We start from the raw sequence: 13,592 nt of genomic DNA on the forward strand, positions 1-13,592 counted from the left end.
TTAATAAAACTTTTTGATGCAGAAAAGCAAAGGGTCTTCTTTTGCTGTAAAGAATTTCCATCATGTTATGCCAGAAAAAATATTATTTTTGTATGGCCTCAAGCTACCCACCCTGGAAAATATGGTAACTGGTTTTCTGACAACTGTGTAATAGGCATGGGGCTAGAGAGTTTCAACTTATCAACTTACAAACGAGCAGCAGCAGCACATTCCCATTAGGTTCAACATGTAAGGTAACATCATACTACATATGTTGTGATAAATTAATCAACAAATCACAAAAACAAGTTAGAGTAAAATATGTAAGTTTTCTTGAGTGAAGCACATACAACATGGAAAAATAATATATACATAACACCGGTAGTCCAGGGGTGAAGTGTTGGACTACCGAGTGGAGGGCTCGGGTTTGAGTCCAAGGCAAGCCCCTCTGGGAACCTGCAGCTCCACCCAAGCTATGTGATTTTTAGGGTACCAGATCTTCCTTGGAATCCATACCCGGTACAGGGAAAGGAACTGGCCCCCCTACTCCGATGTGTGAATTTCACGGACCATTGGGCTTAGCACTGAGTGAACTCTACAATCACCAATCAAACCGACCTAGGGTTGATTACAGTGTTTATGGTTCATTCATAATACACATGGTAAACAAAACTATGTATACATGAATGACTGGCTTTCGTCAACAAATTTCCAGGGGGCCATCTTCTTAAATTCCAATTGATTATGTAGCTTTGCAAGGTCTTCTTGGGATATCTAGGTTAATCAAGACTCCACTCTATGTATAAAGGTGTATAATAATTGTACCTTAGTAAGTACTAGGAATCCCTTTGATATTCTGTATAGGCCTTGTATCTGCAAAACCATGGGATTTTCGATACTTTGCTGTTAATAGAACAATCTTGTATGCAGAGTTTTTTTTTTGCTTGAAAACAACCTAACAGTATAAATCCCAGTTCTGAAAAGGATATTTTTAAATGAAATTTTGGTTCAAGAACAAGTTTGAACTTAAGAACCAAACTGGCCAATCATTAATTACTATATTTATGAGACAACCTAATTTGATAATTGATTAAAAATATTATTTAGCATGCCACAATTTAACCTCTAAGCCTTAGAATTATGACTTCTCAGCACTCAATTACAGCAGATTTAATTTCACCTATGAAATTACCAATAAATATTGTGGTATAGTACTAATGACCTTTTTCAAAGGGTATAATCAAAATGGTAAGAAAGTTCAATGCCATCATTAGTGGTCTCCAGTTGCAGAGGAACTTCCATAACATTTGAAAGAGGAGATGATAAATTATTTCAGAATATTTTAATATAATAGAAATTGACATTGACGAAAAGTAGAGCACACACAGCACTACTTATTTAATAAAGAAATGTGTACCACATGAGATAGAACTCATAAAATGCAGTCCTCCACTAAGTCCCAGAGTACATCTCACAATCAGTCAGCAGCACCATGTACAACTTTAAGTCAGTCACCAAGAAACAGAGAGAAACTGGTGAAATGAGTGTCGTAACTGCCAGTAAAAATCTTATGCAAATATGTAAAGCACAAAACACAATCACTGATTGTCTTCAGAGCCCATACAACTTGAGGGTACGATCCATACTTGTGGAAGCAAGGTACTGAGCATGGCGGCCAAAGCGGACTCCTGTTGCCATGGCAGTATGGTCATTGAACACCTTCAATTCTTGCCACTGCTTGCAGAGGTAAACTCTGAAAAACAATAACAGTTTTATTTTTTTACCTTCAACTCAATACAAAATCTTTGGATGACCCAGGATCAATGAATTATCCCCGCAAATGATATTATATCCTCCCACAGAAGTCTGCACTAAAAACTCATACATACATATTTACAAAGCATGCCATTGTGTCCCTTTAAGCATTGGGGACATCTCACATGCAAAAACCAAATTCATTATCACAGCTAAGAGGTCATCCATCTCCTGAATAGGTCAATTCCATGAATGAATAGCCTCTTCCTACTCCAAAAGTTCTCTCTCTTCCAGGGGGTATTTAGTATGGCCTCATAATTGCCTTTCCTTGACAACACCAAGAATTTGAACACAGCCTCGAAAATTTCACCTTGTCACGGCCTGACAATTTTGATTCCTTTCTGAATAGTTCCCAGATCCCAAAATAACAACTTCATGTCCTTCTACTTAAACAACATAATAAAAAAACAACAGTTTCAATAGGAAAATCAACAACAGCCAAAAATTTACAAACAAAGAACAGAAATATTAAGACAGGATTTTGGGCCATAAGGTTAACATAAGACTACTTTAACTCTAAACCACAAAAATGAAAATTTTGGAGATATTTATATTAGAAGTAATATACAATCTCTTTGCCATTAAATCTTACTTTCAATGACAACACAAGTCAACTTTACTCCATAAAATCCCTAGTCAAGAGATGAAAATATTCATCCAGAGCTTTAATACTTTCAAATTAATCAGCAAAGTGGATTTGAACTTCATACATTGGGATTGAAAGGTGCTTTGTACCTATTAGCCTGAAATGATATCCAGATGATTTATCTTGGTAAGTGATCTAATGACTTTTAGTCATCACTGAAGGTTTATTATACACACAGCTTCCATTTTCAGAAATAATGATGGCCAAGCGTAAATTAAAGTCCCATCAAAAGCTCTTGACAATAATTTGTTTATCTCACAGAAAGTAACGGTGCTCAATTTTAATTAGTTTTATGAGAGGGCAAGAGCAATCCTTTGCATTACCTCACTTTGGAATTAGAATTTCCAACATTTCAGATCTACTATATTCAGCATTTTTTGTCATATTTTCTTTACTCAACCTTTACTTCATAGTTTCTTACCTGACATCTGTACCAGCTACGGCAAGATAAGTTCCACTTCGGTCAAAACACAAGTCACGAATCTCATAGCCTTCATCCATTTGAAGAGTTTTGAAGTTCTTCAGCTTTCGCAGATCCCAAAGTTTGACACAAGCATCGTCAGCTGCGGTTGCCAGATAATAACCATTCTCCGAAAAGGACAATGCAGTAATGGGTCCAGAATGACCTAAGAGTGAAAAGTAACACATACTTATACTTAGAAACATCAAATAAGATTAATGAAGCATGGTAGCTAACAATATAAAGCTCAGAAATATACCTGGAAAGTTGGCAACATTGGCTTGCTCCTTGAGATCCCAGATTTTCACTAATGAGTCAGAGGTACCAGTACCAAATATGAGCCCATCTGGATGAAGTTGAGCAGTGGTGAGCGCAACACCAGAAGATCCTTGGTCCGCAACCTGTAAAAAATATGAACATTTGGCATGATGAAATATCTCACTCAAAACAGAATGAAAGTTATAATTTCAAATTCAAAAGGGAAAAATTCCTGCAGCCGGCAGTTTTACTTATTATTCATGCTCAATCCATAAGTGAACTAAAGTTCTAATAATAAATTCAGCAAATTCACACCGCACAGAGACTGAAGATTCTTACAGAAACGGATTTAATTATGAAATCCTGGAAGTGAATTTTCCATGACGTTGGATTTCTCTTGACAGTGTTCAGTTGACAATTCAATGATAAACACATGAAAGTTTGACAGCCACTTTTGTTGACCAGCTAGCGACAGCTTGCACCAAAGCTGTAATTGCTTTAAGTCACAACACATTTTTCCCATCTCAAAACATCCATTGGAAAGCTGTCTGTGGTAGTAACGATGTTAGACAATACTGACACTGCATTAATAAAATACCCCTTTTCACAGTTCAATGAAATTTCAGGTGCACTTTTCCCGAGGTTAAAACAAAATTCAATGCGCATGTGCTGCTTCTCCGACACCTACATTGTCACCGATACAAGAATTTGCACAATGAGCGTGTGCAAGCTCAGACAAGAATCGTTGTTGAGTGGAGACAAGTAGAGATAGGGCCAAGAGCAAGGCAGTGTTTTATGTATCACAGATGTCCCAAGAAGGCGACACAACTCACTGATTGTGATCTGTCAAGTAGTTAGCACATAGAAAGACCAGTCTCACCTCTGTCTGTGTAGACCTTGTAAAGCTCCATTCTCACAACAGGAACTTTGGCTATTTCTTTCTTAAGGGGCCATGAGTTTATATTATTTTAAGAGAAGTCGGCAAGAGATAAGTACTTTGAAGATGTTTACTTGGCACAATAGCTGTTAAACCCTTAAAGAATAATCTTTTTAAATCAGCTGCTAGAACACAGAAAACCAAGAAAGGCTGAGATAAATCTCTTAATAAGACTTCAGGTCATCTTATACTTTTGCCTCCCAACATATAATAGGTAAGTTTCATTTTAGCAGCATATTTTCCACTCAATTTTGCTGGCCATACTTGTAGGTCTATAAAACTGTCTTTTCTGTACATGACATTAAAGAATGATGAAATTTGTAACAATGGCAGCAACATTAGCTCTTATCCTTGGACATTCTACTATGGAGCTTGCAGCATTAATCCTTAAGTTCATAACCAACTTTTCCTATGTTGCCTTGCAACCGGTTACCCATCCACCATTTTTTCTCTTTATCACTATTTACATGACTCAAATCTTTTCAATGGTAATTGTTTTAGTGAATTAACATAAAAAGAATGTACCACATGTAATTTAGTATGATATAAACGTCTACAGCTTAAAATAAAAAAAAAACAGTAAAGTGGCTTTTTCAAGAATGGCACGGGCACCCATCGACTACTTTAGACCTGGGAATGCTTGTGATTGAAGTACAGAAACATTATTTATTTCGTACACTTATAAGAAAATATGAACAATAGATATGTTGACTATCATCACACCATAAACAAATTTGAAGGCCAAGAAAGTCCACGCAGAATACAACGCAACACATCCAGATGTTGGAACCTTGATACCATTCAAAAAATGTTTGTATACTGGTGTTAATAACTCAAACGTCGATCATTTCAGTGAGATGTGAAGCACTAATTCGTATAAACTTTATTGAGCCACAATAGAAATCAACAGGTTCCAGAGCATCATGCATTCTATAAGATTTGACAATGCCAATATACGAGAGCAACATATAGAAGAAGATAAAGTTGCTCCAATGAGTGATCTCAAATGCTAATTTAGCATCATTGCACAAATTGGTGGAGTATTTAGTGATCGATGAGCAGCTTTATCCTTACCCAGAGTAAAGCTGCAAAGAATTATTCAGTATATATATCACAACCACCCAAATAATGGTGTAAAACTTTGGTGGATTTGTGATGCTGAAAATGCATACCTTTTGCAGGTTTTGACACCCGCAAAAAAGTGAGCATTTGAGAAAAAAATCAAGGAGAAAAGATAGGGAACTTGCAGCTTAATAGCAAAAATATCTGCATGGGTAACTTTTTTACTACCCTACCTCCTCCTAAATTCTTGCTTTCATGGAAGCTTATGATTGTTGGTATTTTGTGGAAAAATATGCTGTAAAATCTTTAGAAGTAATGACCACTCCGGTCAAGAGAGGTATTATTATTATAGGTGATCTAACAGTTAAGGTTAAATTTTGTAGGAACATAACTACCAAATAAATATTTCTTTACTCCTAACAAAACACAACCCATCAGGCCCCTCTTCAATTCGGCATAACTTTTTCCTCCCTTCCAACATCCCTATTCTATTTCTGCCTAGTTTGCCTAACATTCTCCCCTCTTTCAGTCTTAATTTCTCTCCATTTTTTGGGCCTTCAAGGGTAATTTGTTAAAATATGCCCTGAAGACTCTAAATATGGAGAGAAATTCTACTGATAGATGCTGCGAAAACCTAAGAACCAACCCACCTCATGTAAGTTATACATAATGACGAGAGGGATCAATAAAGAGGTTGTTTAATACTCATAATTTTTATACAATTTATCAGCAATTTTACTATTCTGAAGTGATGTTGTTACATACATATAAGACTGTAAAAATGCATTCTTAAAAACAGAACCCTGAACCAACCTCTTATATCCAGATCTGTAAACCATGAAATACAAACCTTTGTGAGAAGTCGACCGGTGCGTATATCCGAAAAAGCCCAATGCTGGTCTGTGGATGTGGATAAGATGTAATCTCCAGTTGGATGGAGCGAAAGGCCAGTTACAGGTCCGTCATGGGCACGAAGCATCTGCATGGCCTGTGATGTTGAAACGTGCCACACGCGGATGGTTGTGTCTGGTGAGGCGGTTATGACCACGTCCTGTTAAACAAATTTCATATGATTAATAATTCATAACTGAAATAGATGATGAACACCTCCTACAAATGGCAGCGGGGTCCCAGTTTGAAAAGCCAACTTATTCAGTCTGTATTGACCTCAAGGCACTTAGATCATATTCGTTGAAATACTTCTTGCTACGTAAAATTTCATCCCAAAAACAAAAAAATTAGCTATTTGTATTTAAAAAAATTTCCCTTGTGTTATTCTTTGGTAGGATTAATATATAAAAACTTTTTCTCTCAATTCATGGTTTGTTAAGTTGCCTGTAGTATATTAACACATATTTGCTCTTTCTCCATACTTCATTTAAAATTTCTGTTCTTAATTTGCTCGAAATAATTACTCTATTTCATATTATTATAAGAATTCATATGATATTTTTATAATGCTCCTCAGTGAGTAACCCATTCTATTAATCCTGTGCTATAGTTCAAGGAAAATACTGAAGTTACGAAATCCTGAAAGCTAATGCAGAGGCCTACTGGGTACATGATTTTGATATAAACTTGAGAATGCATGCTTAAAACATGAGACTATTGTTCTTATAGATCTTCAGTCTTTCAGACATCGGAGCTTAAATTTCCTCTCTTCATACTTTTCCCCTCCCATTAATGACTTTGGATTAAAAAGGTAAAATAGGTGAACTTACTCAAACTTTTCTTCTACCCCTGGTAGATATTCATAGAAGCTTTTTGACACAGAAAGAACAAACAGAGTGTCTACTTTTACTTTTGGTGTAGGCAGAGACAATTCGAGCCCTTTCTTTCAGCACCTATCTGACAAAAATACTTAACGTTAAATGAACAATTAAACATATATGCACCTCTTCTGGATGATAAACAACACGGGTGACTTTCTTTGTGTGTCCCTTCAGGATGGCCACTACTTGCTCGGTGTCCTTGTTGAAGACTGCTGCATTACGATCTGCACCACCCGTCAATATTTTGCATGTGTCTGAAGAATGAATGTCAAGAGCCAGGATTCCTGGGATGCTGGCACTGTGAAGACCCTGAGAGGAAGAGATTGCATTTGTTCACAGCTTGCTATCATTAAAGGCAATAAATGGTTTGTTCAGTAATTATATTCTTGCATGCAATAATTTAGAATGAATTATTTCTAGCAGTAGCTTTTGAGTGTTAATGTGGAAAAGAATATCTGTGATAATTTCTTGCACTCCTTCCCTGGAGAGGATGTTCCCCTATTCTTTGCACCAATCTCTCTCAAAAGAAATACTGAATTTTTGGCAGGAGAATCAACAATCACGCCAACCATTAGGTCGCTTACAGTGGGGGTGCGTGAGGTAGAAGATGGCATAAGGAGTCCTTCATAATGGCTGACGATTGTGACAGGAATCATTGATTAAGTACTGCACAATACAATATTTGTAGGCACAAAATTATAGATATACAGTCCATTTGTAATCAATTGATTATGTTAGGCAGTACCCTATGCCCTCAGTAAGTGGTATTTTTAACTCTCCCCATTGGTAACTGGTAACATACTATGACGATCTTTTCTACAGAATTGGGACAGCTACTCTTTGATCTGCCCACTTCAGCCAAAATATTCTTCTATATGGAAATGGGAATAGTGGAAGACGTGACTAATGTCTTAGACTATTTTTTCTACTATAGTTCTTCTTTTTTCTAAAATATTTCTTCTCTACTTTGGGGGTATGAAATATTTATAGAAGTATGATGCAGGGAAATCTCACAGAGCGAATTCTGGGGCTGACATCTGCCCTTTCTTAAAAAAATATAGTAAGGATGCCAGACTTAATCTCTTATGCCGTAATGATTAATAAAAGTGTTTTCAACATAGCACTGCAGTAGAATCAGAATACTTCAACAATAGATAAGTAAAATATGCAAATGGTTCCAGTGTTTGATTTTTGAACAGGGGCTAATAATATATTTCAGTCTCAATTCCCAATTTTTCTTTGATAAAATAAACCAAATGACGAATTTGATTTAGCAATACTCCTTATTTGAGTTTCCTGGGAATAGATTTCTGGCAGTTGGCCACAGGCAAGTACTCCAGTGGGGCATCAATGGTGCACAAATATTAAAGTAATAAAAGGAGACAAGTTAATAGGGTTCTTTTATGTTATCAAGGACAGAAGGGTTACGACAGTCCAGTTCTCCAAGCACACGTACATGTGAGAGGCATCATTAGACAATGTGAATCTAGTTCACCTAAATGGAAGGTGTTGGGGCACCGAATTTCCCTATTAGTTTATAGAATAAAAAATAAATGGGGTTGTAAGTATTACATACTGGATGGGATGCGAGGGTCCGATAATTGCGCAAGGACTCGTGTGACACCAAATCTTCTGGAACTGTTCGACCTCTCTTTTTTCGCTCTTGGGTGAGCACAATTGCTTTGTCGTGCAGCTTTTGGATGACCTCCGGAGTCATTCCTGCTTGCTCTGTTGGCTGATTTGCAACACCAGCAGCTTCCATGGCAATGGCCTAAAATTAAAACAAAGATTTAAACCAATACATACGCACATTTATAAAATATTCAAAATTATAATGGACAGCAAGGGGGCATATCCCAGTAGAAGATGGTGAATAAATACATGGTCAAGGGAGCATATACGAACACACGTGAAAAATAAATTGACTTTAAAATTTGACCAATTTAAGACATTTGATTTTATTAATAAGATTAAGGCCTCGGCATGAGAGTGTAAAATACCCATCCCGACCCGACCTGGCCAACGCCTTGGAAATTCAATTGATTTTTGGTTGATCAATAGCACAATTAGATATTTCCAGATAGCTTTAATAGGTTTTAATAACAAATTAAAAGAAAGACAAGATCATTGTGTACAGCCGTCATTGACTGCTCGACACTCCAGTCACAAATCATACGATAAAAAGTTTACCATCAATGAAAAACACGAGACTCATTACTAAGTAAAATAGGCTTACTGGTTGAGATATTCCGGCTGGATTCGGAGTGATGCCAGCTTGTGGCTTCAATGTAGCCAAAGCCTCTCTGGCAGCAGTAACTTCCTTCGTAAGTCTTGCAATTACACGACATGCAGCGTCGTGCTGATACAAAGCATGGCTGTGAAAAGTAGATATTTAAGGAGTTTAGGAAATTAGAAGGCATTAAAACGTGTCCTTTCGTAAAAGGTTCACCCATTATTACCTTAATTCCTGACGGGCTGTCTGTAACTGCTGACGAAGTGTAAAACTGTGAAGCATGACTGCATCCCATTCATCTTGTAACGCTTTCAAAATCGCAGGTATACTAGTGGCAGAAGGTGGTTTAGGCTTCACTATTGGAGTGGCTATTAAATAGTAGGGATTTTTAAGGTTTAATGGACAAAAATAATTTACATTTATACAAAAAATAGCAAAAATAAAGGCTTGAAATTTCACTTACTCTTAACTTCAATAAGCATTTCCACTGAAAGATCTTTCCCATTAATAGGATCCACTCCATTTTCTGAAATATATTTCTCTATCAACCGTTTTTCAAATATAGATCCTGACACCGGTGATATGACTGGATTTTCTGGCACTTCGTTAGAAACTACAATAAAGGATAGAAATTACATTATAAAAATAAACAATCCCACACGCCGGTTGTGACATTTTGCTATTAGTTAAACCATCATTCGTGAGTAAAGGATTACTCTTCTGTAAAATGCATTGCAAACAAATAAAATATATACGGCATTTAGGTCTTCAAGGCAACAAATTACTTCTATAAACAATAAATACACCGGTATTACTTACTTGCACAGCAAAGCGCCATTTTCTCTTGCTATCTCTCCTCCTTACTTATTCGTTATTATCAAATTCTAATGGGCAATTAAAAACTAATTAGCATTCCAAAAAAATTTCTTAAAATAATAAATATCTCTATCTCGTCGGCATCTATTAATGCCCTACCATAATATTGCTAACAACTTGGATTTGACTACAACGTAGTCGTGAGGCACGAATGAACCAGCGGCGAGCGGAGAAATCGAGCAATTGTTTCGCTCGGTTTCGGTGGTTATCGCGAAGAAGTGGTTCAGCTGTGCTGGGGTGAATGTGAATTTGTTTGCGGTTGTTGGCAGTGTACAGTTGGCGAGTAATAATGGCAAATTGGAAGTCGCCGTTAATTGTGATATTATTTGTAAATCTAATAACTCATATTTCTGGGAACATTCAGTACGGTCGGATTGAGGTAAGCGTCAAATAACTAACAATCTGGTTAATGTAATATCCTCTCTGCCTAACTTGATCTAAGGTTCTAATAATTACATGATGCCATGTGTCTTCTTTTCGAAGAGCTGCGGAGGATGACGATTGAATAAGCTCCCCGAGGTGAAGACTTTCATCTTCGAGGATGTACCAAAGTAGTATCCTTCTCTAGAATTTTAATTATTGAGAACTGCGCTGGGCGAAAATGCGCGAATGAAGTGATATTAATCGACTGAAAGTTTCTTGTAGGTTATTAATTCTATTTAACTTTAATTTAAAACTTATTCATCGGAAGTGCTTCTAGAGTTGCAAGATTGTCATTTTCAGAATTAGTTCTTTACTTCTTCCTTGTGCGCTGATTTCCAGCATTTGCGCAATGTCTGGCGATAACTTGGAAGGAGTTAATTGTTCGGTCCTTTAATGAACTAGGTTTCCCAAATGTAAAATCTCCAAGTACGGAAGTAACGTTCTTACGTTCGGCCACGTTGCCATTCCGCTATTATATGCATATATCTTAACATGAGATTCGCGAACCCCTTTCTCGTGAGTTGCCCTGTTAGTTGCGTGAAAACGTCACCCTAAAGCTTTTATTTTGTTTGCAGAGCAATTGAAGTATTTTTTAATGTTTCTTAGAATGGTCCAAATTTGTGGTGATAGGGATTGACTTCGTGCAAATGTAATGGTAGTAAGTACCGATTATAAGGCGAAATTTCGAATATATTGTGCGATATAGCCATGCATTAGGTGGCGGTGCGGTCTGCCACCTATTACTCGTTATTTTCGTATTAGTTTTTTAGTCTCTTTGCATTCATTCATTGTACGTAAAAACAAAAGATATGTTGATCGCAAATCGCTATTCGTTTCCATTCAGGGCTAAAAATCTCTTGCTACAAATATACAATCAATAGTGTTCAAACTGGCTACTTCTTTTGTATAATGTTCCCCATATGGATCTTACTTTTCTACTCTTTAAATCGTTCCATCTGTAAAATGTGTCTAATACCAGCTTCCATTTTTATTTGATCAGCCTTCATAATTGTCCAACTTTCTTATCCATAGAGAGATTATTCACGTTAGCAATTTAGATACATGCCACACATGGCTGTAGTGGTGATACTCTAAGGTTTATTCAGAAGTGCGATCGTTAGACTCTTTCAAGCATATGGCCATCTCTTTATCTTCATGGCCGTCTATAATTAAGGAAACCTGGATATCCTTACATTCACCTCCTGGCCTTTTTATAGTATCTCAACCAAGTCTTTTTCTTGGTCAGGTGGTCTTCATCCACCTCACTCTTAAAACTTTGGTACTCATCATTGATTTTTTTGATTCATGATATAGTGCTTAGATACGTTTCATCCCTCTTCTTATCAGTATACTATTGCCATTCACGGCTCTTATGCTAATGGTTTTAGTTTTATTTCCCCCAAGAGTCTCTATTGTTTCAATTCCATTTTTCAAGGTCTGGTTATCGAGTATTTCCTTACCTGCATTTAATGGGTTACAATTTAAGTTCTTTCTTGTTGAACATCATTCTTGGCCTCACCTGTCTTATTAAGAAGCTGCTCTTTTTTTATTATCTCATTCAGTTAATCCTTTATCCTCTTTGTCTTTTCTCTCTCATTTCTCATCAATGGCAATTTCGTTGGTGTTGAATCTTTCCTCAGTGTTTTTTCTTCGAGGTACTCGTTTCACATCGTTGTATTTTGGTCTTTTTTACAGGCTGTCATAAACCACTACCATGGCCATCTTGATAATTGCCACCGGGTGGGTTTGCTTCAGTTGTTTTTTTTCCTCTGTTCAAAAAGGGTGTTGTGGGTTTAAAAATCTGGCATGCCTTCTCTTTCAATGTTGCTCAAAGAGTGTTCTCTACTATTTCAAAATATTTTATGTGGTACTTCAGGTTCTTAGTCTAGCTGTTAACCCTTGCATATATTTACTCCTGAATAAATAGCCATAAAAATACTCAAATGTTTCACTAAGGTTCCCGAGTTTCACAGTGGGACAAAATTCTACAAAATTATCATCTTAGAATATTTATTTAACTTTTCAATTATTATCCTTAACTCAAGTTTCAGCCAAAATGTGGAATTCAAACAAATCGCCGGAGCTTCTCCAGTGCTAGTTGTATTGAATGATAGATTTTCTGTAAGTTTAATCTTTGTCATTCTAGTGCTGTCTCTCTCTCCTTTTGGTATTTTTTCTCATAGCCATGTATTTTTCATTTAGGAAGTTGAGCGAATCGATTTATCTAGAATGACACGTGAAGAGTGCAATGCATTGCTTGCTGAGAAGGGCTTCCAAAAGAAAGCCGAGGATGGTGGTGAATTTGACAAGGACCGTGGTGACTTATGAAGATAGTGGTCGTAGATGTACTCAAAAGGTGTTTAGATATAACTTTGGTATCTCCCAGCATTCTTATCCATCCAAAACTAACCGAAATATATTTGTTGAAAATTTATCTTTTTGAGAAATTTAACCAATTCTTTTAGATCCATATTCATAGGTGTAAATAAGACAGGCCTTACTTTAGTCTGTATTTTCAAAGTACTTAAGCATATTTAATTTTGACAGCCTCCTCATGAAGCTTTCATAATTATTTACAATTCATTTCTGTTCTCTGGAGCATATTTTTTTGTTAAGCCTGGAATACATTTTACTGGGTCTATAAAAATGGGGTCTAAGGAACTTATTTTTCTCCATAATATTTTGCATTTATTTCTCTATACATATATTGTTTGCTGTACGCCAATGCAACCTTTTTTTTGGGGGTTTAAATTGTTCCTGTCTCTTTTAGACCTTTGTTTTATTTGAATGAAAGGTGTCTTTGTAATCATGAAGTGTTCCAATAATAATGTGCATTTCCTATGCTGACCTGTAGTGTATTTCAGGCTATAATTTTACATTAACAATCCTCGACAAACAACTACCTCTACCCACTGTTAAATTAATACTGTAAAAAGTTAGCTGTGTGTAGTTCACATATTAATAGTGATATGCCTGCACCAAAGTCATTTTTACCGTTCATTTTTGGATTATCGAGGGACGCAACCGTTTGCTCCTGAAAGCTGCAATCTGTGATACAATTGTACTCGTAAGAACCAGTGAACTGTTTACCCACATTACTCTGTAGTGCTTGGTTTGTAAAGAGTGTTGGG

The 13,592-nt window shown here is 36.5% G+C and overlaps 1 protein-coding gene and 1 long non-coding RNA gene across 2 annotated transcripts; one reads left to right on the forward strand and one right to left on the reverse strand.

The window, feature by feature from the left end:
* Positions 1–1,096: 1,096 nt before the first annotated feature.
* Positions 1,097–10,106, reverse strand: Prp19 (pre-mRNA processing factor 19). Its single transcript, XM_071590565.1, has 10 exons — positions 9,982–10,106; positions 9,626–9,775; positions 9,389–9,530; positions 9,166–9,304; positions 8,506–8,700; positions 7,053–7,238; positions 6,008–6,208; positions 3,160–3,301; positions 2,862–3,066; positions 1,097–1,732 (listed from the first exon to the last, which is right to left on the reverse strand). The coding sequence occupies exons 1-10, from the start codon at positions 9,998–10,000 to the stop codon at positions 1,591–1,593; spliced, it is 1,521 nt and encodes a 506-aa protein (XP_071446666.1). The 5' UTR covers positions 10,001–10,106; the 3' UTR covers positions 1,097–1,590.
* Positions 10,107–10,222: 116 nt separating this feature from the next.
* LOC139692400 (uncharacterized) lies at positions 10,223–12,582 on the forward strand. Its single transcript, XR_011701750.1, has 3 exons — positions 10,223–10,417; positions 10,522–10,592; positions 12,513–12,582. It is a non-coding gene; the product is annotated as an uncharacterized lncRNA (long non-coding RNA).
* The last annotated feature ends 1,010 nt before the right edge of the window (positions 12,583–13,592 follow it).

The sequence above is a fragment of the Hetaerina americana genome, unplaced genomic scaffold (assembly GCF_022747635.1).
Source record: "Hetaerina americana unplaced genomic scaffold, ioHetAmer1.1.p SCAF_4, whole genome shotgun sequence".
NCBI lineage: Eukaryota > Metazoa > Arthropoda > Insecta > Odonata > Calopterygidae > Hetaerina > Hetaerina americana.